Below are 26,481 nucleotides of genomic sequence, written 5' to 3'. Positions count from 1 at the left end.
ACTTATGCTAGGAGATAAGTTCTTCATGTAGGCTAGATCCTAGAATGCTTATGCAAGATGGATTGAGTTAACATATCTTTATTTAATATTGGTTTATGTTATTTAAGTACTTAATGTGAATTTCCTTATAGCAAGAGTACTTAACAATGATGAGATAACAATCTTAAACAAGATAAATGCTTAAAGATACAAGTGCCAATATTCAACAATATTCCACAAGATGCTTAGAAAATGCCAAATAACCAATGAAACTTAAGATGCCATTTGCTTAAGATAAACGACCAAGATATCAGAGCCTCTTAAGATTATGATTTCTTAACAATGCCTCAATTAGATGTCAAAGACAATAATGCCAATTAGATTCCAAGTGTTGAAGCAACTTATACAAATCACGAGATCAAAGATTTAGAGCTTAAGTGTAGGACTGCTTTTAGTGAAAAATTCAGAATTTTTTACAAAACTCAGAATGAGACAAACAAGTGTTAGATCCCAATAATTAGATCAACAATAACTTAAGAAAATTTCAGCACTTTGTTATTACCCAATATATGAAGCATAAAATTTTCTAATGACCAACAAAGGTAAATTTTTGTGTTTAGCTCATGTTATGATGATGTATTCAGTGATATATCAGATCTGAAACAAATTATTACAACAGTAAATAAACTAACAGATTAACACGCTAATGATGCCACAATCAATGCCTTAAATGCCCAAAAATAGGAAAAATTTGCCAAAATTGAAAAATTCGATATTTAGGGCTTTTAGAGAGTACGGGCCAGAAGATTTTATAACTGATTCAATGATTTATGTAGTAAATTCCAGCGAACAAAAATTAATTAGATCTAGGCTAGATCTAAGATGCCCAAGTGGCCAAAATTCATGAAAATTTAGATTTTGTAATTTTAAGTGATTTTGAATAAGTTATATGTGATTTTAGGGCCTAATTATCACTGTTATTACTGCTGTAATAAATCAGAAGCAAAATAAAGGTTTAGAGATCAAACGCTAGGTCCAAGGCCTTGAAGATCAACTTGCCAAGAAGCCCAAAATTTCTCCAATGATCTTGCCCCTGAAAACACAAGGTTTTGAGCAACTTTCTCCTGCAAAATCACCAAGAAATTAGTCTTGAAAATTTCAGATATGGATCTAGGGCAAACTAGGGCAAACTAGGCCAAGGAATGTTGAAAAGCATAACTAGGTTCGGTCTTCATAATGACGTGTAATTATGATTTTATGTAATTGATGTAAAGAAAGAAATAAAATAATTTTTGTAATGCTTGTCTCATGGGTATCATGATCAAGGAATTTTAATTTTAGTTAAGGCTCCCATTGTGAGCCTTTAGGGTTAGTCATCAAGTCATAAAGTTCATTGAGTCAGTGTCAAAGTTTGAAGACCCTTATTGGGCATGCTACATATGTAAATGAGTCATTAAGAAACCCCCCAAGACCAAGCTGAAGCACCTCTTCAAGTCAGCCTAAAGATATCTCTAGAAAGGCATGTCGGCTTTGTCACTAGGAGATTGTCGACTTATTTACATGGGCAGGACACTATAAATAGGGCAGCTCGACCTCCAATTGAACATAAGATTTTTGGTCAAGCAATCTGAAGCTAGAAGAAGTGCAAAAGGGTCAAGGAAGATAACCTCATAGCCATCTAGAAGAAGGAAGGGAAGAGCGAAGTTGTTTGGGTTTGTTTTAGGCCTGAAATCCTCCACATGTGCGAAGAATCTATGTTATCTGAGCTACAGAAAGAGCCGAAGTATCGCGATCATACTTGAAGGTCAAATCAAGGAAGAAGTCAAGGTGAATCTCAAGCTGAGTTTGAAAGGAAGAAGTCTCCGACTGAAGCGTAGAAAATTCAAGGTTGAAAGTTGGTCAACCTCACGTGTTAGGGTTTCTGAAGTAGGCCGAAAGTTGCAGATTTGTTCCAAGGAACTGAAATTTTGGAGAGCCGAGAAGGAGGAAGAAGCAAGGAGTTTGACTTTCGTTGACTCAAAGAAGGAACTCATCAAGGAAACCTCGTGACTTGGTCTTAGAGAGGTGAAATAGATCAAGGGTCTTGGTCTTGGTATTCATCAATTAAAGTCTCTATAAGAAGAAGAATTCGTTTGGGTTTTTGTTGAAATTTGATGACTAAAAAAAGTTTCCAACAATCCCAACCCGGTTTTAATTTCACCTTATCACTCCCATTTAGTTAAATGCCCTTTCCCATAAACAAACATTCAACATATAGAATTCTGGAAATGAAATTTTCAGATTAAAACACATGGGATTGTCAACACATGTTGAAAATCAATATGGACATAACCAGACCAGCAACACATAAAAATACATAGATTTTTGGTCAACTTATACCTAGGCAAAACCCCTTGAATCTTCTCATTGGAAAACTTGTTAGAGAGCTCTTCAAATTTATTTATCTTTCAAGTTCAGGAAAAATACATTTGTAGACAAAACAAAACAACAAAATACAACTTATCTCTTCAGCCCAAAATTCCTTGAAAATCGTGCCCACTTTGCCTCGATTTCCGTGCCCACTTGAAGCTAAAAATATGTACTGTACGGATACGACTCTACGCATTTTTTTTCAATTTTTTTTCTTTCAAAAACTTCTTTCGAACACGTGAAATGCACAACATTCAATGTTGTTCGTACTGTACCTTCTGGTGTTTTCTAAAACTTGATTTCCATGCCCACCTTTGCCCAGAAATCACTCCTTCAGCTTGCTGAAACAAATTTTTCCTTCAAAACTTTTCTCCAGCTCTCAGCCTCCTTTCTACAATCTGCTTATGAAGAATGAATGGAGTCTCTCTTTTCTTTTCCCGCTTTTGTTTCCCTAAATGACTTTTGGGCAACCCTAAATCTAATGGCTCAGATTCATTTAGATCAAGGGATGAGAATAAATGTGCATTTAATTTTCACTTTCTATTTTTAACTCACCCATCAAATAAAGTACCCACATTGTACTTTATGTCTAAAGTCACTTTTCATTTTATAATTTAACATTGACCTTACCACCTATAAAGTCCCTTTCACTTTATAAAGTCACACTTAGGAAAATAATTATTTTGGACACTTTTCCCTAGGTAGAAACTAACCCATGGGAAACCACTTGTCCAAGGTACATTAAAAATTAACAGTTTTCCTCTCAAGTTGGAGAGGTTTTGGCCCTCGCTGATCGCCTACATTTTGCGTCTCTTGTCTCTTTATTGTTTATGCATTGGTAGCTGTTTGATGAAATAAGAACATACTAATAATTTAAGTAAAGAGAAGATCCTAATCTAAGGAAGTAAAAGGCATTCACAACAGTTATCATTAGAAGAGAAATCTCCAATTCTGATGCCCTAAATTTCTCAACATGGGTTCATCACTAAGGTAACAAATTCAAGGAAGGGCATCTTATCAAGAGACACAAGCAATCAAGGATCAAATCTCGAAGGATATCAAAGTGAAGTCAAGATCTACAAGTGTAGTATCAAAACCCTAGACCGAAGAAGAAGTCTACACCAACAAGTCTTGGGATCCTCAATTCATCATCAAAAGACCTTTAAGGCCCCACTCAAGTTGAAGAGATCTACAAATCAAAGTCACTTGAAGATTATTTGTCAGACCAGGAGTAACTCCAGACTAGGCAGAAAAACTGATTCATTTATTTCATTAGGTAGCTATTGTTATATACATGAATGTGACTGATCAGTTCATCTTCTTGATGACTGTTCACATTCCAAATTCACCCAATCGCAGAGGATTAGGTGTCAACATTCCCCCCCTTAATCTGAAGGGATGTTGGTGAGTCCAAGCATCGTTCTGAATCTTTCAAGCTTTTCTCTTCCAAGCGCTTTGGTGAAGATGTCTGCAATTTGCTCATTTGTGGAACAATGACGGAGATGGATTGTTTTGGCCTCAACATGATGTCGGATCAGATGATATTTAGTATTGATGTGCTTTGTACGATCATGGAACTTTGGGTTCTTGGCCAACTTTATTGCAAAGGTGTTGTCAATCATGAGTGGAGTTGATTGTACTTGTTTTACCTGCAAATCTTCAAGAATTTTCCTGAGCCACACAATTTCTTTCGTTGCTTCAGCTGCTGCCACATATTCTGCTTCTGTTGTGGAATCTGCTGGAACTGATTGTTTGCGTAATCTCCAAGAGACAGCTCCTGATCCAAGACTCATAGCATATCCTGAAGTAGATACTCCAGTTTCTTTGTCTCCATCGAAGTCTGAATCAGAGTATCCAATCAAGCTGAAGTCGTCCACCTGTGTATACTTGATTCCAAGGTCTTGAGTTCCCTTCAAGTACCTTAGAACTCTTTTTGCAGCAGACCAATGTCCCTCACAAGGCTTTTGCATGAACCTGGAGAGAATTCCAACAGTAAATGAAATGTCTGGTCTGGTAGTAGTGAGGTAGATGAGACTTCCTACAAGCTGTCTATACCTTGTTGCATCCTCAAATTCCTTTCCTTCAATAGATGTGAGCTTTAAGTTTTGTTCCATTGGAGTAGAAAGAGGATTGCACTCTGTCATGCCAAATATGTTTAAAAAATCTCCAATGTATTTCTTTTGAGAAAGAAATATGGATTTTGGATGTTGGGTTACTTCAATGCCAAGATAGTAATGAACATAGCCCAAATCAGTCATTTCAAAACTTTTTCCTAATTCTTTCTTTATCGATGTAATATAGCTTTCATTGTTCCCTGTCATTAAAAGATCATCTACATATACCACAAGATATACAACTGTTTTGCCAACTTTCTTGACAAATAAAGTTGCATCATCAAGATCAAAATGATTGAAGTTGAGTTTCAGAAGATGCTCAGTTAGTTTTTCATACCAGGCTCGTGGTGCTTGTTTGAAGCCATACAAGGACTTCACAAGTTTGCATACTTTATGTTCATGTCCCTTCATAGCAAATCCTTCAGGCTGGGACATAAAAACATTCTCTTTTAGATCTCCATTCAAGAATGCAGTTTTTACATCCATTTGATGGACTTTCCAACCGTTCTGAGCAGCTAGTGCAAAGAGTGTCCGGATGGTGGCCCATTTTGCTGTGGGAGCAAAAGTTTCCTCATAATCGACCCCTTCCTTCTGTGCAAAGCCTTTTGCCACAAGCCTAGCTTTGTGCTTGTCAAGTGAGCCATCAGCTTTGTATTTGTTCTTATAGACCCACTTGCAGCCAATTGGTTTGGTTCCAAATGGAGGATCAACCAGCTTCCAAGTGCCATTCTTTATGAGGGCATCATACTCCTTTTTCATCGCTTCTTTCCATTCATCATGAGAAGCAGCTTCTTTGAAGGAAGTTGGTTCAAAATCTGTAGACAAGTTCAATTCACAATCATAAGTAATATCCATATCAACAGGTGAATTAGAGTAATCTACATCACCTCCATTTTGTCGGTTTGAATTTCTGGTTCCTGCTTTTCCAATTTCATCAGGATGAACACTTTCAAGTGTCTTTGTCAGCCACTTTGGGGGACCTTTCTGAGATGGTCCAGGCTGCTCTGTTGATTGAGTTGGGACTGAATCAAGATTGAGTCTCCCAATTCTATCAATTACATCACTTAAAGCATCATCCGTTGTTGGAGTTTCATGCAGGGGAGATTGTTCTTCAGAAGAAGATTCCACATGTTGATCTAGTATAGGAATCCCCCCTTTAAGATGTGAAATCTGATTATCAAATTCTTGAAATGATTTTGTTTTTGCGAATCTATCCAAGCGATCAAGTTGCCGTTCAACAACATTGTCAGATTTGGATGATTCTAGAAAAATGACATCTCTAGATACAACAAACTTTTTATTTACTTCATCATAGAGGCGGTATGCTTTAGAGGTGTTTGAATACCCCAGGAAGATACACTTACGACTTCTAGCACCAAGTTTGTTTCTATGTACCTTTGGTATCAAAGCATAACAGGTGGAACCAAAGATCCTGAGATGTTTTACCGAAGGAACATGTCCATACCACAATTCATAAGGAGTCTTGTTTCTTATAGCATTAGATGGACATCTATTCTTATATATGCAGCACATAGAACAGCATTAGCCCAAAACATTATCTTTACATTTTTGAAAAAGAGCATGGATCGTACCATATTCAAGATTGTTCTATTCATTCTTTCAGCTACACCATTCTGTTGGGGATTATAAGGCACAGTTGTTTGATGTTTAATCCCATGTTGGCGAAGATAGTGTTCAAATTCATTTGATATATATTCTTTTCCATTATCAGTGCGAATAGACCCAATATGAGATTGTGCATCATTTTCAATCCATTTATGAAAATTCTTGAATGTTTGAAAAGCATCAGATTTGTTCCTCAATAAATAAACCCAACACATTCTGGTGTAATCATCAATAAATGTCATGATATATTTATTTCCATTTGCTGAAGGAACAGGCATTTGACCACATAAATCTGAATGAATGAGTTCAAGCTTCCTATGTGCTCTTGAATGTGAATCATGAAAAGCCTGTTTGCTATGCTTTCCTAGAATGCAAGCATCACATTGCTTATGTTTCCTAGGAATTGTAGGCAAACCAACAACACCATTTTTCTTCAATAAGCGGAGACTGTCATAGTTTAGATGTCCAAATCTAGCATGCCATAATAAACTTGATGGAAGTGTACCTTCTTCATGATGAGAAATATATGAGAAATTTTGTGCATGAGCAGAGGTTCCTTGCAGTTTGAGAAGCCTTTCTTCTTCTATTCCCCTCATGACAAGTGAGTGGTCAGATGCTTTTCTTACCTCAAGCTTGCCATCAAACATATGAATGGAGTGACCTTGCTGGCGGATGTGGACCAAGGACAACAAGTTTCTCTTGAGCTGTGGGAGATATAGAACATGATCCAAAAGAAAGTCTGGAAGACTAGGCAGTTTAAGCCTGATTGTGCCAAGCCCTGATGGTTTGATTTTTGACTGATCTACAAAGTATACTGCTCCATCAACATTGTCAGTGAAATCTTCAAAAAAATCTTTTCTATGAGTCATATGACAGGTTGCTCCTGAATCAAGCAACCAATCATTTTTCGAAGAAGCAAGTGAAGCATTAAACAAATCTTCATTTACTCCAATGTTACATTGTGCCTCAATATAGTGAGCGGATTCAGGTGCTTTACCTTTGTCTGTATCATCAGTTTTACCTTTCTGCTGGTTTCTTTTTTGCTCAATTTTGTCCCATGGTAGCTTGCATGTAGAAGCATCATGTGATCCATTTCGTTTGCAGCGAATGCAATGTAAGTCTGCCTTTTCTCCTTGAGAATGTCAGCCCCCCCTGCCTTTGAAGTATCTTCCTCTTCCTCTTCGTCTGCTTCTTCCTCTTGTAGAATCTTGAGCATGATGCTTTTCTTTATGAGCAAGGCAAACAGTCTCTTCAGAAGATTCAGGGACTGTCTTCTTTCCAAAGGCTTTTTCTCTTTCAGCAAACTTTTTCACAAGAGAATCAAAGGTTATATCTTTAAGATTTCCATTTGCTTGTAGAGACTCAAGATAATTGGAGTGAGTCGGATAGAGTGCCTTGAGAAAAGCAATAAGAGGGATATCCAGCTCAACCTTAGTGGATTTAATATCATGCATTATAGACTTTACTTCAGATGCAAGAGCAAGAGGATCATTATTTTTCAGTTCAAGAGTGAAGAGTTTGATCACGAGCTGAACAACTTCAAGTGCAGAATGTGAGTCATAGAGTTCTTTCAGCTTTTGTAAAGCTTCAAAGGCAGTTGAATATGATGAAATATGGCGACTTACTTCTTCATTTACAGATGCTGCGATTAATGCATAGGCTTTGCTGTTCTTGTTTTCCCAAATGACGAGCTCTTTGTCTGATGTAGGCTGCACTGGGTCATTTTCTCCTTCTCCGACACACACTCCCTTCCACAACTCATTGAAGATGAGGGTGTGTTTTATCATTGGGGACCATTCAGGATAGTTCTCCTTGCCAGTGAGAACTATTCCTACCATAGAGATGATTGAATGCATTATGTAAAAAAATACTTCTGCTGATATACAGTGAAATTGTACTCAAAAGGGCAAAAAAAATTTCAAACACTTTTATGTACTGTTTCTTCAAATCCCTCCAAGGATCCTCATATAATATATCCACCATATTCCATATCTACAAACTATTCAAACAGCGTCCAAAAATTTTCTCAAGCAAGATGGTGAATATATATATATATATATATGCTGGTCAATCATCAGGCGTCCAAAACTCAAACGCTGGTCAACATCATTCAAGCCACAGTTCAATGGGACAGCGCATTCAAAACATATATAAACCACGCATTAATTCAGCACCGCTATAATATAAGCCACAACAAATTAATTCAGCACCGCTATCTCAAATAAAAAGAACACCGCATACAGCTATTCAGGTCTTTGTCAGCACCATTATCTCAAAAAAAAAGGAGCACTGCACGATAGCCTCGTTCTGAAACACCGCTATCTCAAAAAAAAAGAACAACGCATACAACATTCAGGTCTTTGTCAGCACCATTATCATTGAGAAAATTCATGTTAAAAATTATCTCCCGCCAGCTTTAAGCGTATTGCTTAACCAATCCAATCCTTCACAACAGGCCTTCACCCTTTATTGCTGAAGTAATATTCATGTTAAAAATTATCTCCCGCCAGAAACTATATAACAATGATTACATAAAGGACTATGAAGGAAAGTTGTAAGCAGAAATATACACTTTAACCCTCCAATCCTAGGGCTAGCAAGTCCACATATCGAGGCATCCTTCTAACCGTAAGGACCTCAAACCCGAAGGACCTCAAATAGAGAAGCAGGGGTGGCGTTGTTCAGAGAATAATCAGGTCGGAAATTCCCATAACATGGATGGTCACCAAGAACCTGAGTTGCTATTCAGGAGAAGCTCAATCCTCGTAACCCTTCTTTGTCATCTCTCGGCTGAGCAAAAACGTACAGATGCATGGAAAACCTACTGGGTTCCATGTTGAAGAACATTGGTCGCAGAGCTACAACCTCTAGAACGCTATGGTTTCGAATGATTCCAGTCGGCGTGAGGGAAGAGGGAAGGTCGTTACCATCGTAACTTCCACCCTAATTGACCACCCAGATTCACCTTAACACAATGTCTCAACAAATGTCTCAACACAGAATACGACCCCTTCAGCACAGCATGCAGTGACACGCTTCAACGGATGTATTCAGGAATGAATGAGATTTGCAGAGTTTCGACAGAGATTTTAGCATAGAAGCGAAATGAGCTCGGACAGGCCATCATCAGGACAGAAGGGAATATGGCAGTGGCAAATCATTTCAGGACAGAGGCAGAGGAGCGCTCAGTGGACAGAATGACAGAGGCGTTTGAGGACAGAGCTCAGGCCAGCGTACAACCCACAGTAGCAAAACTGAAGGGAGTTACAACTATTTTTAAACCTAGCTCTGATACCATGTCAGACCAGGAGTAACTCCAGACTTGGCAGAAAAACTGATTCATTTATTTCATTAGGTAGCTATTGTTATATACATGAATGTGACTGATCAGTTCATCTTCTTGATGACTGTTCACATTCCAAATTCACCCAATCGCAGAGGATTAGGTGTCAACATTATTCATCCAAGAAAAGAAAGATCAAGGACGTCATGATCATCATTATCAAAAGGATAATCTCCCTCTCATTGAAGTAAGGATTTCATCCTTGAAGAAGATCATCCAAGAAGCATCAAGACATCATCAAGAGGTCATCATTGATCATCATCAATGAGGACAACACCATCAAAGGATCTAAAGTAATCTCTCTCATTGAAGATCAAGGATCGTTCTTGAAGAGAACTATCTTCATCAAGGAGAAGCTCTCTATTAACTATATCATCATCAAAATTCAAAGAGGCAACAAGTGGAAGAAGCATCCTCACAAGCAAGTATATTTATGTCTGAATCTGTCAAAATGTTTTTTTGCAAGGAAAGCAACAAATTGGTTGGGGCTTCAAACTCTTGCATGGAAGAAGAGGACAAATCTGAATCTCATTGAAAATGAGGTTATGGATCATGTCAAAGGATCTATCACCAAACAAGTAAAAGAAGATGCTCAAGCACTTGCAAAGTTTATGAAAGGGGAAGTGAGGGCTCAAAGGATTTGTTATGAGCATAAATTATGTAAAAGTAATAAATATGGATAAGAGATAATAATCATAATAATATATAATTAAATAATAATTAGTTAAACAAAGAGGCATGTCTCTACAGACATGACTCTTTGTGAAAGGGTACTTACCTGACTATATATATAGGACTCTCACTCTCATTGTATCATCATTCTTCATACATTTTATATATAATAATATTTGTATCCTCGATGGATATTTTCATATTCCAAGTCTTTTGGAATATTTAACTTAAAAGACGAACTTTTTTCGTATCATTGGTATCAGAGTCAGGTTTGGCTGATCACGAGGCCTTTGGCCATCAACCTTGTTGTTGTGTAATTGAAGCGTTTCGCTCAGAGTTTGGAGTTTCTCCATTTTCGGTCAGGCCCTGGGCCACTTATAAAAGAAAAGAGTTAAAAAAGAGAATTAGTTAATTAAAAAATAAAAAAAAGGCCTTTGGCCATTCACATTTCAATTATTCTAGTAAAAGAAAAAAATATAGTCTGAGGTAAATTTTGAAGGAAAACATTCATATATATATAAAGGTTCTACATTATTTATAAAAAGTGCATGACAATGTAAAAATGGAATCTTTCCAAATATCTTTAAAACTATACGTAAGAAAACGAAGAGTAGATAATATTATCCTGATTCTTCATTAAGTGGTTTACAAGTTCGTGGTTTTAGAAACCCATGGTATTTTAAAGATAAAAGAAAAACAAAAGGAATACAAAATCTTTTTATGTGAATGGTAAGTTTTACTTTTTATGTGGAGAACATTAACTGAGTCAAAAGCACATAAGTGGACATATATTTTATATTATATCCCAAAGAGGTGAATAGCCACGTTTCACTAGGGTTGTAACTTTTCAAAAAAAAAGAAAAAAATATCAATAAAAATATATATAAAGAGAAGTATTATATTATAAAGGGGTATTTAAAGAAAAGTTAAAGTCATAAAATTATTGAAAATATAAACAAGTACAAAGCAGGTGTTATTATAAAAGGTTACTTGAAAGATCCATATATTAAAGTTTATAAAGGGTTAAATCTAGAACTATAAAGAGACATAGGGATAAGTATTATATTATAAAGGGGTATTTGAAGAAAAGTTAAAGTCATAAAATTATTGAAAATATATATAAGTACAAAGCAAGTATTATTATAAAAGGTTACTTGAAAGATCCATATATTAAAGTTTATAAAGGGTTAAATCTAGAACTATAAAGAGACAATAAGGATAACAAGTTATAAGAGAGGAAGAGTACTTTTTAAAAGCTTTATAATAAATATAATGTGCAGTTTATTTAAATAGCGGAGCTATATTAACTTTTTTTTTTAAAGTGGGAAAAAATATATAATTGAAGAAAATAAAAGTTGAAGGAATTTATAAAGTTGTTCAAGTTTATCAAATAAAAGGGCACTTATTTTAAAAAAGAAGTCCATTTTTGAAGAAAAAAGTGAATGGAAGGAAGGACGATATTCCTATAAGGATATTTTAATCACACATCGCAAGCTAATTACATTAAGAGGGACTATCAAAGGGAAAAAAGTTAATATCGCTATTAGTACAAGCAACGATGAAAATTACATAAATATTAATCTGGCGAATCGATTGCTAATTTTAGATGCCAATGTAGGCGAAACAACAGATCTTTTTGGAAAGAAATACGAAATTAATGATTTACAAATAACAATAGATCATTATGAGTACACATCCCAATTTAATGTTGTAAAAATGTATGACATGGAGGCTAACATAATTCTGGGTCAACCTTGGTTTAGAGAATTGGGTGCATTCATTTTAAACATAGAGATTTGTTTTTTGATGTTTTCTTATTAGGGAAAGATGATTACATTTCGAGACATGACAATGATGTCTAAATTGATAAGGTCCTCATTAGAAAACTTTAAAGATGTCACGAAATTAATACCTCAAAGGAATCAAAACTTAATATCAGAAAAACAAAAAGATCTTGAGGAAGCTATATCCAATAAAAACGAAAAAAATTCTCGTTTAAAAGATTATATCCAAAAATTTCTTGCACAAGTCAAAAAGTGTAAAACTAAGAAGCACAAGTTAGAACAAGAAAAAGAAAGGTTCGACAAGAAATTCAATGAAAGTCTATCAGAGAAAGAAGAGGAAAATTTATGCTTAAAAGACCTTAACAAAAAATTATTAGAACAAATAAAGTGTTTAAAAAACGAGATGCTTGAATGCCAAAATAAAGTTGACTCAGGAAATGAGGAATGCTTACGTCTCAAAAATCATAACCAAAATCTGCTCAAACAGATTAAAAAACTTAAGGATGATAAGAAATCATTGACGAATAGGTTCGAAGAAATTGTCGCAAAGGAAGCATCAAAGTCTTCAAAGGTAACAATCTAGTTTGACGAAAAAGGAACAAATACCGATCCAGTCAAAATCGTAACTCAAGCAAAGGATAACCCTACTGAAGTAAAGACGCATGCAGAAGTTGCAATTCAAATGATGGACATTCCAAATGATGATTCAACCGCCAACTCAACAACAACAACGCTTGAAAGAAATAAAAAAACAACCACTAACATGATAAGGGAATGTCCAAACAGAAGAACTATTTATCGACACCCGAATCACAAGAGCAGACTTTCCAATCAATTGACTTGCTAGTATCACTCAGAACATAGACGACAAATTTATGTTCCCAGGAACACGGAAGTTTGCAGAATCCAGTCTTACAATGACTATTTATCACAAAATTTGATTCCATAAAAGATCACTCTAGAATGGTCTAATTCGTTCTCAGTACGACAATTTTATCTATCACTCCGAGGATCATCTCAACTTGTATCGACAAAGATGATTGTCATGAGACGAGAAGACATTCGTAGTAGAAAAAGAGATCAAACCCTTTCATCAACAAGCTTTGAGGACAAAGCTTTTTGAAGGGGAAGGCAATGTTATGAACATAAATTATGTAAAAGTAATAAATATAGATAAGAAATAATAATCATAATAATATATAATTAAATAATAATTAGTTAAACAAAGAGGCATGTCTCTACAAACATGACTCTTCGTGAAAAGGTACTTACCTGACTATATATATAGGACCGTCACTCTCATTGTATCATCATTCTTCATACATTTAATATATAATAATGTTTTTATCCTCAATGGATATTTTCATTTCCCAAGTCTTTTGGAGTATTTAACTTGAAGGACGAACTTTGTTCGTTTCAGGATTCTCATAGAATCCATAAAGGATCCCCTCATTCCATATGTTTCTAAACTCGATACCTCAAAAGAAATATATGACAAGTTGGTAGAGTGTTTTTCTATAAGCACTGCAAAAGTTCTCTCTCTAAGACAAGAACTCTACAAGCTAAGGATATCGAAAGAAGAAGGAATAACGTCTTACTTTATGAGGATATCTGAAACAAGGGATCAACTTCAAGATCTGGGAGAAATAATCTCTGACAAGGAGATGACCACTGTAGTACTAAATGCATTACTAGAGGAGTGGGGTAACTTTACTTCAAGTATTTATGGGAAGAAAGAAGCTACTCCACTTCAGGATCTATGGTCACTATGCGAGATTGAAGAAACTAGGCTGAAGGCAAATAATGATGTAAGATCCAGTGAGCAAAATCAAGCATATGCTACTATGACAAAGAGATGAGGTAAGTCTGGGAAATTTGGTCCTTAGAAAAAGAAGAAGAAGCTGGCTAAGGTTCAATTCTATGGATGTCAAGAATATGGGCACTACAAAAGAGATTGTCCTAAGCTCAAGAAGGACAATAACAAGAGGTAGAGAAGAAGCCCATATCACCGAAGAAGTGGAAGAATATGAAAAGAAGAAGTCCAAGAAATAGGAAGTAAGAGATCTGTACTATGATTGAGATAGTCTTCCTCGTCTAATTCTTTTCAAGTTCATGTTTTCTAGTTTTTTGTTGTAAGATATGGCTATCATGATTCACTAAGGAAAATGATAGGATGCATGATGGCATCAGAGAAGTATTAAAAGCAAGAGCTCGTGATCATAGAGAAAAATAGCTGAAATAGAAGTCTATTGGAAGTCACCTATGGAAGGATATAACTCTCCATAACCTCATTAGAAGTATAAGTGGTGCTTATGGAAAAAGGAAGAAAAAGATCATCTAGCACGAAGCTCATCATACATCAGTCAAAAGGAAACATCTGCTGGATGAGGATACTCAAGATCCTCTATTGGAATCTTCATCAGAAGGTTCGCCATTCAAAAGGAAGCAAGTGTTTCATCAAGAATTCCAACTTGTGAGAATTCAAGGGATTGAAGTTCTTTCAATCAAGGAAGCTGTTGAGAGAAGTCTAAATGACCTAAAGGAAAAATGAGGTATGTATGCTTGTATTCAATATTGAAGATTCATGTCATTATGGTTGCAGGTAACATGGATAAATGCTCTATCTTGAGAGCATGATCAAAAGAAAGACTCTCCTCCTTTGACAGGATGCAGGAAGGCATGGGTAACACATTGTCTAGATGAAATCAACATAATATGTCCTCATGGAATATGAGGTGGTTGACAACATTGAAGGAAATATGATTGAAAGTTCCAAGAAGGAAATGTGTGAAGAAAGAAAGGAAGAGATCATGAAATACACAACTATGGAAAAGACAATCAACATCCGCGGACTGAGAAATTTGACTAAGATATCTCCATGAAAGATATGAAGACTTTGATGAAGTTTGAAAAAGAAAGAGACCCTTGACAATATATATCTTTTGGAGATGTGTCAATGTGTATGTGGGATGCTGATGCGAACTAGAAAATGTCATGATGAAAGACTTTCACAAAGATAATTTTTATTTAATGTTCATTCCTTATTTTTGAATGATATCTGGATGGGCTTATGCAGGGCTGCCAAAGGAAGAGCTATGGATATCATCCACCACTGACTCATGGATGAAAGTGATGGATGGTCTGTGCCCTACAAAGAAGTCCCAAAACATGAAGTCTCCTGAATAAAGAAAAGAAGTTCATCACATTGTGAGGAGGAATGCTTCAAGCAACAGGTTGTCCCATCATCGCTACCTAGAGAACTGCTGTAGGTCCCTAATTATGAGGGAGTCTGGAAACAAGTTTCTAACTTGGTAGAAACTTGAAAGCAAATTCCTAAGCCAAGAGTGAGCTTAGGTGCATCCCTTCCGTAGGAATGAGCACATTCCTTCATTGGAATAGGTATGTCCTCCCTCAGTTGAGAGGGAGAGATAAACACATCATTCTTGTCTTCACTTGGGAAGACAAATTGAGGATTGGGTAAACATCTGGCATCTGATGTTCTTTGAGGATGAGTTAGGGCATCCAAGATAAAAGTAGTCACAAAGGATCGATATTCTCTGAGGATTGGGAATCCAAGATAAGAATAGTCCTAGTGGAACATACGCTAAGAGAACCTGTGTGGGGTATGTTCCAAGAGAGACAATGATGAGGGTGTCTATACATCATTGGTCTCGCCAACATTGTGCTCTGATCTTGTGGATAGATAGAGCGGTTAGTCAAGGCCTTGCTATGTGATAATGCTGGATGATATGATGCTATACAAATGGGTTATAATATTTTTTGAGGATTGGGAATCCAAGATAAGAATAGTCTTGGTGGAACATACTCGAAAAGAACTCGGGTAGGGTATGTTACAAGAGAGACAATGATGAGGGTGTCTATACATCATTGGTCTCGCCAGCATTGTGCTCTGATCTGGTGGAAAGATAGAGCTGTTAGTCAAGGCCTTGCTATGTGACAATGCTGGATGATATGATGCTATACAGATGGGTTACCAATTAGACTCTTCTTATGAGAATTCTTTAGATTGAGAATGTCGAAGTACCTTGTATGGATTATGAATACCTCCCTAGTTAAGAGGGTGTGTTGAAAAGTTTAACTAGGTTCGGTCTTCATAATGACGTGTAATAATGATTTTATGTAATTGATATAAAGAAGAAAATAAAATTATTTTTGTAATGCTTGTTTCATGGGTTTCATGAGCAAGGAATTTTATTTCTTGTTAAGCACTTTGTGATCCTTTGGAGTTAGTCATCAAGTCATAAAGTGGATTGAGTCAATGTCAAAGTTTGAAGACCCTTATTGGGCATGTTACATATGTAAATGAGTCATTAAGAAACCCTCCAAGACCAAGCTCAAGCACCTACTTCAAGTAAGCCTAAAGATATCTCTAAAAAGGCATGTCGGCCTTGTCACTAGGAGATGTCGGCTTATTTACATGGGCAAAACACTATAAATAGGGTAGCTCGGCCTCCACTTGAATATAAGACTTTCAGTCAAGCAATTTGAAGCTAGAAGAAGTGCGAAAATGTCAAGGAAGGCACCCTCATAGCCAACAAGAAGAAGGAAGGGAAGAGCGAAGTTGTTTGGGTCTGTTTTAGAGCTGAAATCCTCCACACGTGCGAAGAATCTATGCTGTCTGAACTACAGAAAGAGCCAAGGTATCACAGTCATACTTGAAGGTCAAATCAAGGAAGAAGTCAAGGTGAATCTCAAGTCGAGTTTGAAAGGAAGAAGTCTCCACCTGAAACGCAGAAAATTCAAGGTTGAAAGTTGGTCAACCTCACGTGTTAGGGTTTCTAAAGCAGGTTGAAAGTTGCAGATCTGTTCCAAGGGACCGAAATTTTGAAGGAGAGCTGAGAAGGAGGAAGAAGCAAGGAGTTTGAATTTCGTTGACTCAAAGAAGAAGGAACTCATCAAGGAAACCTTGTGACTTGGTCTTGGAGAGGTGAAATAGGTAAAGGGTCTTGGTCTTGGTATTCGTGAATTGAAGTCTCAATAAAAAGAATAATTAGTTTTGGTTTTCCTCTCAAGTTGGAGAGGTTTTGGCCCTGGCTGATCGCCTACATTTTGTGTCTCTTGTCTCTTTTTTGTTTATGCATTGGTAGTTGTTTGATGAAATAAGAACATAATAATAATCTAAGTAAAGAGAAGATCCTAATCTAAGGAAGTAAGAGGCATTCATAAGCAGTTATCATTAGAAGAGAAATCTCCAATTTCGATGCCCTATATTTTTCAACAAGGAAAGCCAACACTAGGCCTAACAAGGCTAGCGTTGAGGGTTAAGGAGGCTAGTGGGGTGGATTGAGGGTCAAAGAGGCAAGAGGAGGCCACAAAGAGGTAACGCTGGAGGGAGAGTGATGCAGGAGCATCCAGCACCATTAGTCAAAGGGAGGAATCCAAAAGCGGAACGAAGAAGAAGACGTGGACCAGGGAGCAAAACAGGGACTTCTCTGTTTTAAAACAGCGTAAAAGATGGAATAGATAAAAGTCTCGAGGAGACTTATCTGCCATGCATGCGTTATGGAGCTTTAGGGCTTTTGTTGGAGGAAATCATGGAGAGATTTGATCGGATCCTTTTAGTGATCCGATTCAATGTTTCTTTATATCTGTATATATGAACCTGCGCGTTCAAGAGGAATATAGAGTGAAATAGATAGAAGACTGTGAGAATAGAGTGTTTACAATGTAGTCGAGAGAGACTCTGTGCTAACGCTGAAACGCCTTAGATTTGTAGCTATGCTGTGTTATTTATAATAAATATATGTGTTCTGTGATTTCCGCATGTCTGTGTATTTGCCTTTGTTCGTGTTATGGTGTGTGTTATGTGTCGAATGACTTAAAGCCCATTTGTATGCATGTTGATCGACGACAAGCAAGATTAAGTAAAGAAGGGAAGCAGGCGAGAATGCTTAGGAGCTGTTTGATCCCATGGATCAACGGTCCAAATCCTTTATCACATCGGTGGAGCCCCTCGGGTGTTATCAGATCCGACCATCATCGCAGAGTGATTAGCCATAAAGCGATGTCCATGGACCGTCGGAACTGGAGTCTAGATCGATGGCTTAGATGCGATTGGTGAACATATATCGGAAGGGCAAGGGATGAGCGATAATGGAAGAGCAAGGGCCGATACGCCGATGAGCGATATGGAAATATCGCTGATAAGCCGATCGACGATCGAAGATCAGAGTCGTCGGTAGTCAAAGTTTGAAGAAGGCTGAGATGGGCGCACTGGAAAGCGATGAGAGCGGACCCGCCGATTTTATAGTTGCCGATTAATTATATTTGAAATCCGGCATATATGTTCGGGAGTGGAAGTTTCCCGTTAATCCTTTGTATTGTGATAGTTGCGTGGCCGCGGGGTTTAAGGCTTAAACGCCTATATTAAAGGCTCCGATAATGTTGAAAGGTCCATGATTCTAAAGGCTTAAAGCCTTAAGTACGCTTCCGATAGGCTTAGTGGGCCATAACCCACAGGCCTCAAGATGTTCGGAGTGCGGACCTGTCGACGAATTGGGAAGTCGGGCTAATAATGTTTCAAGTCCATGTATGTGTTCAGGCGGAATTCCTATGGTTTCCCGGGTATTCTTATGTTCTGATAGTTAAATGGGTTATGGGGTTTAAGGCCCGAACACCCATGTGTAAGCTCCCGATAGAGGTGAAAAAGACCCGATAGTGTAATAGATCCGATGAATTATAAGTCCACGATTTAAAGGCTTAAAGCCTTATGTATGCTTCCGATAGGCTTTGTGGGCCATAACCCATAGGCCTCAGAATCGATTTTGTAAAGGAAAGGGTTTTGATTAACTCCTAAAATTCTCATTTCCGTCATTTGGTATCAGAGCAAACGAAGATTCTGCATGCAAAGGAAGATTAAAGAAATTCCTAATAGAAGATGAAGGATTCCAGAGAAGAGGAGCATGAGGTACAGTTGATAAAGTATGGAGAGTTATGGTCTTACCATCGCATAAAGAACGACAGCCGAAGGTGAGAAGATTGCAGCAAACCTAGAGCATGGAGTGCTCATATGGTTCCAGAGGAGAGAACCTGAAGGATGCCAAAAGACCGAGTGAGGAGGGCTTGGTGAGGTATCGTGTAACGGAGGAAGACTGTTACTGCAGAGGTTTGGTTGCAGCTCACAAAAGACCATGAAGGCAGCGCCACTGAGGAAGTGAAATATCAGTAGGTAGAATTGCTAAGAACAAGGAGAAGCATATAACCAGGAGGTCATAAATTTTTGTGCCTCGGGAGACTGATGCAGGAGCATCCAGCACCCTTAGTCAAAGGGAGGAATCCAAAAGCGGAACAAATAGGAAGACGTGGACCAGGGAGCAAAATAGGGACTTTTCTGTTTTAAAACAACGTAAAAGATGGAATGGATAAAAGTCTCGAGGAGACTTATCTGCCATGCATGCATTATGGAGCTTTAGGGCTTTTGTTGGAGGAAATCATGGAGAGATTTGGTAAGATCCTTTTAGTGATCCGTTCCAATGTTTCTTTATATCTATATATATGAACCTGCACGTTCAAGAGGAATAGAGAGAGAAATAGATAGAAGACTGTGAGAATAGAGTGTTTACAATTTAGTTGAGAGAGACTCTGTGCTAAGGCTGAAACACCTTAGAATTGTAGCCGTGCTGTGCATAATAAATATGTGGTTGTGATTTTGCTGTGTGTCTGTGTATTAAGTCTTTTCGGTTCTGATGTATTTATGCTGAATAAAATAAATGTTGCATGTATGATTATATAATTGGCTCGTGGAGGCCCTGAAGGCTTGGTTTTTCTCTATATGTGGAGGATTTAGGTATTGGCTCTGTGTTTCCATAACTAACAGTAGAGATCTGCGACTAAGGTAAATTTGGTGTAGTTTGGGTCTGCAAGCGGAAAACCCAATTACACAGAGAAAACTGAAGAAAACGGCGTAGAACCGAGATAAATGAGCGGACGGGAAGGCCAATATTATCGCTCAATAGTCGTCGGATCTGGAAGATCCACGGTTGCGATTAAATCGCAATCGAGCCTTGGGGAATTGTAATGAACGAACACGATTAATCGTGTACCGTTGGATCATGGGAAGATCAACGGTCACGATTTAAGTCACATATCGGAGGCGCAAGGGTCAGTAGCGATGTTAGCGGGGTTGCGATATTGCCGACAACGATATATCGACGATCGATGTCGGATTAATCGGCAATCAGGCGTCGGGAGGATCGGAGATCAGAAGAATGATGAGGCGGAGAGCAAGGAATAAGAAATGGACTCGACGAGAATTATGAACGCAGGTCTATAAGACTTAAAATCTGGTTATGTGTGCCGGAGTGGGTTTTTCCCATTATTCCTGTGTAATTCGGTTAATGTATGGCTGCGAGGTTTAAGGCTTAAAAGCATATCTAAATGCTCCCGCTAGTGTAAAGAAACCCTCCGATAAGTGTTGTGAAGGCCTAGAGCCTAAAGAATGTTTCCGATAGGGGTTTGTGGGCCATAACCCACAGGCCTCAGGATCGATTTCTTTTTTTAGGGAAAGAGATTTTGATTCACGCCCAGAATCTCATTTCCATCAGAGAGAGGCTCAAAAATCTTGACGCTGGGGTAAAAGAGGCAAACAGCCAGGGTTTTAGGGCTAAAGAGCCCACGACTTTCCCTAAGGCAGTCATCTAGGGTCTTAGAGGGAGGTCGAGGCTCTTTGAGCCCACGACCAGGACACTTAAGACCTTAAACCCTCTGCGAAGGGGCTAGGAAAGGAGGCCAAGACCCTTAGGGCTTACGACCTGCCCTAAAAGGGCCGAAAAGTCTGACGTTGGGCCAAGGAGGGGAGACGTTAGCCCTCAAAGGGCTAGATCTAGGCCCGGGAGGGTTGAAAAGTGAAACCCCTACTTCAAAAACTTATCTCTCTTTCGGATCTGAATTTTGCTGCAAAATCTTCAATGGATAACCCTGCAAAATTTTCTAGAGACTAGATCTTACCCTCAAGGGCCTAGATCTAGCTCTACTTTAGCTTGATCTCTTGATTCAACCTGCAAAAATGAAAATAAAACACCCAAACCCCAAATATATACAAAAATTCTTAAAACCCCAAAACCCAAGTTAGAAAAAATAATTTACAAATTATATTTAAAAAATTATTTACAAAATTACAAAATATACAAGGGTTTTGAAAATTAAAATTTTTGAGAAAAATATTTTTATGGCCTTTTTTCTTTGATAAATGGCTAAAAACGCTTCAGAAACCCCATGCACACTATAGCCTTAGCGAAGATTTAATCCACCATATAAATACTTAGGATCCAAGGAAAATGATCCTTGCCCACAGTTTGTGAACTTGGAGACCAAGGACTGAAGTACCTGCAAACACTATGTATTTATCTCAAAATAATCATATATAAGCACAACATAGGAAGCCCGTAGTCAGTACATACCACAAATCAACGAACAAGTACACCTCGAGTTGCACCCCAAAGTCTTTATTATGATAGAAAAAATAGTTCCCAGCGGGACAATAGTTTACACAAATGCTTCAGCAGCAATTTCTTAGCCAGAAATCAGATGGCTAGAGACTCAAATGCTTCTAATTTATAGATAAATACTCCAAGTAAAAAATAATGCCTAGTTTCCCCGATCCTTGTCACAATAATCTTGGCTGTCGAAAAATACTTGATCATCTTTTAAACTTAGCCATTGAATTTTTATTTTTGAGGAATTTTCGAATTTATCATTTAGTTCCATTTTAATTAGCTCAAAATTAATTATTTTGAGCTATTTTCCTCAAAATTTGACTTTGACTTAACCACCAAGGCACAAGGGTCCAATTTTTCTTGAAATATTCAATATTTCCTTGGTGGAGGACCTTCAAAAATTAATTCTTTTAAGACTCATAAATTTTTCACTTGGAGAATTTAATTTCCTAAGACATTTTTTTTTTTTTTTTTTGTAAGCTTTGGTGGGACCCTCTCATTTTACAACTTTTTTTACAACCTCGCAGGATTCGAACTTGGGTGGGGGGTGTGAAAGCCATCCGCCCCAGCCATTACATCATGCACGTCATGTGCATTTCCTAAGACATTTAATTTGACTTTAATTAATTAAATTTCTGGCTTAGGATTTTAATTTAATTTTGCTAGAAAAATTAATTATTTGACTCATGATGGGAAAAATTACTTTTTCCACCCTCAAATATTTTAACCATGATGTCTAAGTATGGGGGACCATGCATTAAAATGTTTTTTACATAAGATTTAGAATTTCAACTCTCAAAGGGGGAATACCCATTCGGCTTAGACCCTAAAAAAAATACCCAATCTGCGACATAATATGAGCTAGTAGACGAAGTGATTTGTAATAAAATAATTTAGCCAAATGGCTTAAATCATTCCCACATCACTTTTACATAAGACTCGACTAAAACACTAGGATTCACTTAAGGCTTCGACGAAGAATTACACCCTAGCTTTGGGGTGAGGCTAGAGGGAAAGACTCTGCCAACCATCCATGTTTAGAAACACAAATGAATCAGTGAGACGAAAAACCTTTTAGGATGAAAATCTCGCCAAGATAATAGGCTTACCTAGGTTGTTACATACATTCACGGTCTTACTAACATTATTTACATTACATAACTTGTAGAATGGGTTTACAATGACATGCGAACTGCTGATAGATGATCCGATCCTGTTGAAAAAATTTGGTACTTCCGCTTCCTTGGAACTTTGACAAAATGTGTGCAACAGGGCCTACCCTAGTGTTCTTAGATCAAAACTGAACAGTGAAACTTAACATCTAGCACTGGGGTAGCAGTGGCAAAATAATCAAACATGCTGCCACATCATTGCCTACCTTATGGTCATAAAATGATTTTCAGTTTAAATTGAGTTCAATAATAAAAGGTCACTAACTCATTCAATCAAGGAGATTAGTCACATGATTGCAGTAGTTCCTATAAAGGGCTTAAAGTAATACTCAACCAATCCTATTCCTCTTATGGAAAATGCTTAAGGTCAGGGACTAGGGTTACCATTCATCATCCATACGCATGCATATCAATATTGAAACATAAAAGCATATCAATATTGAAACTCTCATCTTACAAGCAGCACCATTGTAACAAACAAGTCTGAGGTAGAAGGTGAAAATAATCAAACATTTTTCCAAATCATGGATGGATGTTCGTCATGGACATCAAATAATATATAGTTCAAAATGAGCTCAAGAATATGAAGGCCACTGACATATTCAGTCAAGGTCATACATGATCCCAGTGGTTCACATAATTAGTCCTCCACTAATAGCAGTCCATTTATGGAAAATGCTCATGGTCAATGTTAGTATTCAGAAGTCATATGTTTGCATAACAATATAGAAACAAAAGTCTTATTCATAATATATAAACAATTTGCCAGATAAAATATATTATTCACATAATACTTCCTGTTGGACAATTGGGTTCAACTCTCCTTGAGTGTTTTGTGACATGGACTAACAGCCTCTCGTGGATCCTAGCTCTAGCGATTGCAGTGTAGACTAACACTTGCGGGTTTTGGTCTAACAACAATTTTGTTTCCAACAAGTGGTATCTGAGTGACAGGTCTCTAGTTCAAAACTCACTGAGGTCATGCTGAGGGGGAGATTGTTGGACATTTAGAACAGTGATTTTGGCCAAATCATTCCTCCCACAATCATACCATAGACTCATGTGTCCCATTTATTAGTTATTATGAGGTTTGAGGAAAATTTCATTGCCTTTACAAAGACTCAGGGGATTCCTATTAAGTCTTAACATTCCTTGATTATCCTGACCAGATATGCTTGGTGTTCTTTCTCAGAGAAGTGTTTTCCTTTATATGCATTGCATTACTTCTCTTGATCCTTTAGATATTTCACATCCTTTTTTAGATATTTCACATCCTTTTTTAGATGACATTATCAGGTTCAGTATTTGTTATTTCATACTGATTGATGGAAATACATTCTCTGCCTCTGGGTTAGACACTAACAAAGGATCTCTTTTTCTTCAGCTATTGGCTTCAGGTTGGTTGATTTTCTATGTCCATTGCAATGGTACCTGCACTCTCTGTGTCCTTCTGTAGGGCTGTACTATACTGCATTGTTGAAGGTTTACCCATTCCATTTTAACTCCACTTTTATTTGATCACTATGTTAGTTCCACTTTTTCTTTTAGGGAGGAGATACCCTAGGAGTAGGCACTCTCTTTTACTATTACTTACTGTATTTACAAGTCCCGTTGACCTACTTTGAAGTTTGGTCATTAGTGGATATTAATATAATATCATTTCAATTGTATACCTGTTTTTACATACTACTATTATGTTTAGGTTAACTACATACATCCATTCTCCCAATGGTTGAGCAATATATTTCATATATGTAGGTTTCAGGTATATGTTCTCATAAAAGTACCATGATTCCTGGCTCACATCTGAGCAAAATTACTAGAATATTGAAGGATTTGGTGATAACTATGAACATTTTGGGAGATATATTTATTTTCACATGAAGCCAGACCTATCAGAGGCAATGGTAATCTAGTCAGCAGCCTTGCACCAAATTGCCCCAATCATGGGGAAGCTATCATATTGTGAGACTAAGAGAACGATTTTTGGACCACTGTCAATTTGCATATGTACTGATCTTGTGATTGGTTTCCTCCCAGTAAGAAATAAAGTGCTATCCTTTTTTCTTTGTGTTCTTTCATACATTCTCAGGTGTTACTTTTTCTCTTAAGGTGGATGTTGATAATGTTGATTTATCATTTTACCTTATGTATTTTGATATGGCATCTGTAATATGTATGGTCTAAACATTATCCAATTGGGAAACATTTCTTGATCCCAGTTTTGATAGGTTGTGATAACAAAATACTGCATTTTCTGGTGTGCAGAGGCTTGCTGCAGGTGAATGGTTTACAGCACGCGTTTCTGCATGTGCACTCTTCCATATTGTCTACCCAAGTGCACCAGAAGTTTTGAAAGCAGATTTGTGTTCCATATATCATCAACTTTGCATGGATGATATGCCAATGGTTAGAAGATCAGCTGCATCAAATTTGGGAAAATTTGCTGCAGCAGTTGAGCCACAACACCTCTGTACAGACATCATTGAATGTTTTCAACATCTCACTCGTGATGGTATATTGATTTTCTTACATTTACTGAGACCGGAATCCAATTTTCTTTTGATGAAACTGTCTGTACTGTATTGTCTTCTTTGGTAAAATGTTGGTTCTTGATTGAGTGGTTTCTGGCATCCCTTGAGCTGTTTGAGAATCCGTATATTTTTATTTTTCTTTTCATGTAAAAATGCTTCTTATATTCCATATAATGTAACAATATGTATCACTAGTATTTCAGAGATAGAAGGCTGGCAAAAATAAATGGCCACAAACAAAAGTTCATAAAGTGGTATATTAAATTGTCATTTCGAAAATCAAAATTTCCAAAATCTATATGGTACATTAGATAAACAAGATCCCCAGTGCAATCTAGCAAAATCTATCAAAATAATTGGCACAAGGCCAAGTCTAGAAAATAAAAATGATCATAAAGATTTCCCTGAGGTTTGCACTGGAAAAACATAATCCTAACTCAAGCACATGTGGCTACTGCAGCTGCCTTTGGGTTATCATCCTTGGGTTAGCCAGTTATCTGTGTTGGCTCATCAGCAATTAATGATTCCAATCCATTACTTTCATTCTGCTCTGGTGGCTTGGCCACCTCAAAAATGGCCAGCAAGATGAAGGGCACTTTGTTATCTGGAGGTGGCTGAGGATCTTTGTTGTTCTTTCGAGAGGTCCAACTCTACCTTCACTCCCTTTTATTAGGCACCTGCCTGCTTGTTTTCATGACGATGGAGTTTGTGATGGCCTGATCCCTGATGGGACATTTGACATGGTGCTGATGTTACTGCAAAATCTATCACCTTTGTGCAAATCCTCACTAAGCACTCTAAATTAAGGGCAACAATGGAATCAACCACTACTATCACCTTTGTAATTGTCCCTCTACTGCTCTATGGATGGATATTAATCCCCACAAGGGAGGCTTCCCCAACAGATCTCAGAGATTAGATAACCCAAAATTTCCTAGGCTAAATACTCCAAGGGTTCCACTAAATAAAACACCCAGGGATAATGTTCAATAAAGTATGGCTGCAGCTGAAATGAGAGATAATTCAAGGTAACAGGTTCAAAAGGACTATGGGTAAATCTAGAGAGCTTGAAAAGTCCTGGAGAGGATCAAAATGCCATCTCCTCATCAACATGTTATCATCAACCAAGCTCATGTCATCATTCCAAGCTACATGAAGGGGATACCATGAGGCTAGGACATCATGTCATCATCTATGGAAGTGTATCATCCCCTCTAGAGGGGACAAGTCATTTTCCTCATCAAATCAGCTCAGCAACAAGGCAAAAACCCCTCAAGGATGAACCAGTTTTTTGTTCATCGGGGTTGGGATTTTCATAGTTCCTTTCATTTTGATTTCTTACACATTAGCTAGGAATTAAGTGAGGGCTAATAAGGGGGAAAGAGTTTAGGTT

The 26,481-nt window shown here is 37.4% G+C and overlaps 1 protein-coding gene across 2 annotated transcripts in view; it reads left to right on the top strand.

The window, feature by feature from the left end:
• LOC149186747 (uncharacterized) overlaps positions 1–26,481 on the top strand; it is a 220,715-nt gene that overhangs the window by 53,778 nt on the left and 140,456 nt on the right. For both annotated transcript variants that reach the window (XM_089411116.1, XM_089411115.1), the window contains one exon: positions 24,823–25,069. In XM_089411116.1, the coding sequence (XP_089267242.1) occupies positions 24,946–25,069 (124 nt within the window). In that variant the 5' untranslated portion in view covers positions 24,823–24,945. The remainder of the gene's footprint in view (positions 1–24,822; positions 25,070–26,481) is intronic.

This window comes from Pinus tabuliformis, chromosome 3_1 (genome assembly GCF_031772625.1).
Source record: "Pinus tabuliformis cultivar Carrire ecotype Pingquan chromosome 3_1, CPIR1, whole genome shotgun sequence".
Classification (NCBI taxonomy): Eukaryota; Viridiplantae; Streptophyta; class Pinopsida; order Pinales; family Pinaceae; genus Pinus; species Pinus tabuliformis.
Note: the sequence above shows the minus strand (reverse complement) of the source record. Positions and strands in the feature narration are given on the sequence as shown.